The sequence below is a fragment of the Nannochloropsis gaditana genome (assembly GCF_000240725.1).
Source record: "Nannochloropsis gaditana CCMP526 unplaced genomic scaffold scaffold230, whole genome shotgun sequence".
NCBI classification, from domain to species: domain Eukaryota; class Eustigmatophyceae; order Eustigmatales; family Monodopsidaceae; genus Microchloropsis; species Microchloropsis gaditana.
Window position 1 is genome coordinate 22567 of NW_005803723.1, and position 756 is coordinate 23322.

At 52.4% G+C, this 756-nt stretch overlaps 1 protein-coding gene across 1 annotated transcript; it reads right to left on the minus strand.

The window, feature by feature from the left end:
• Nucleotides 1-250: 250 nt before the first annotated feature.
• Nucleotides 251-756, minus strand: NGA_0118200 (uncharacterized protein; the record flags this gene model as incomplete). Its single annotated transcript, XM_005855309.1, has 3 exons — nt 251-321; nt 410-470; nt 530-756. 3 exons carry the CDS (start codon nt 754-756, stop codon nt 286-288), a joined length of 324 nt encoding a protein of 107 aa, XP_005855371.1. The 3' UTR covers nt 251-285.

The window sequence follows — 756 nt, forward strand, 5'->3', positions numbered from 1 at the left end:
GGGGAGGGCGTTGGTCCCGACGACGTGGGAACTGGAGTGGGTGTGACTGGAGAAAGGCGGAAAGGTCTAGATCAGATGACGAGAACGACGTCAATCACACCCCAAAAAATATGGAGTGCGGATTGAAGACTCAACATTGTCAAGGAAGGATATCGAGCCCAGCGGACAAGGTCCCTCGTCACATGGATGAGATTATCCTCCTCGTCAGGCCTCAGAGAGCTGAGCTTGACGACTATGTAGCGGAACTCACTTGTTGGGCCAATGGACGAGGGAGTAGCGGTAGGACTATCGGTCGGTTCTCGGGTAGGAGCTGGGGTAGGGCTGGTATGGGTGGAATGGATGCGAATGATTGTGCACGTGCGTAAGTCACTTGAAAATGTCATCTGTCGAGGACGATTTCATCAATTACCTTGTTGTCTGAGGCGACGCAGAGCACGCCGATCCACCTAGATCTAGTGCTGATAGTCGGCCTGTAGTCGAGTAATCAGGAATCGATGTTGCTACGCCAGTCTCCAGGTCGATGGTGTACCAATTGTCCACGGTAACATCCGCCGAATCGAATGCCTGACCGTACAAGATTTCTTCCTCGCAGTCAAATGCAAGCTGGAGGGAGGGATTGCCTGTCTTGATCTCTGTGTAGGGAAGCGTGGGCTGCTCGAATGCGTCGTCGAGGTCAATCTTAGCAAATTGCCCAAAGACTGTTGCCAAATATAACATGTCGGTGCTGGTCTTGATGGCAATGTCGCCAAAGCGCAT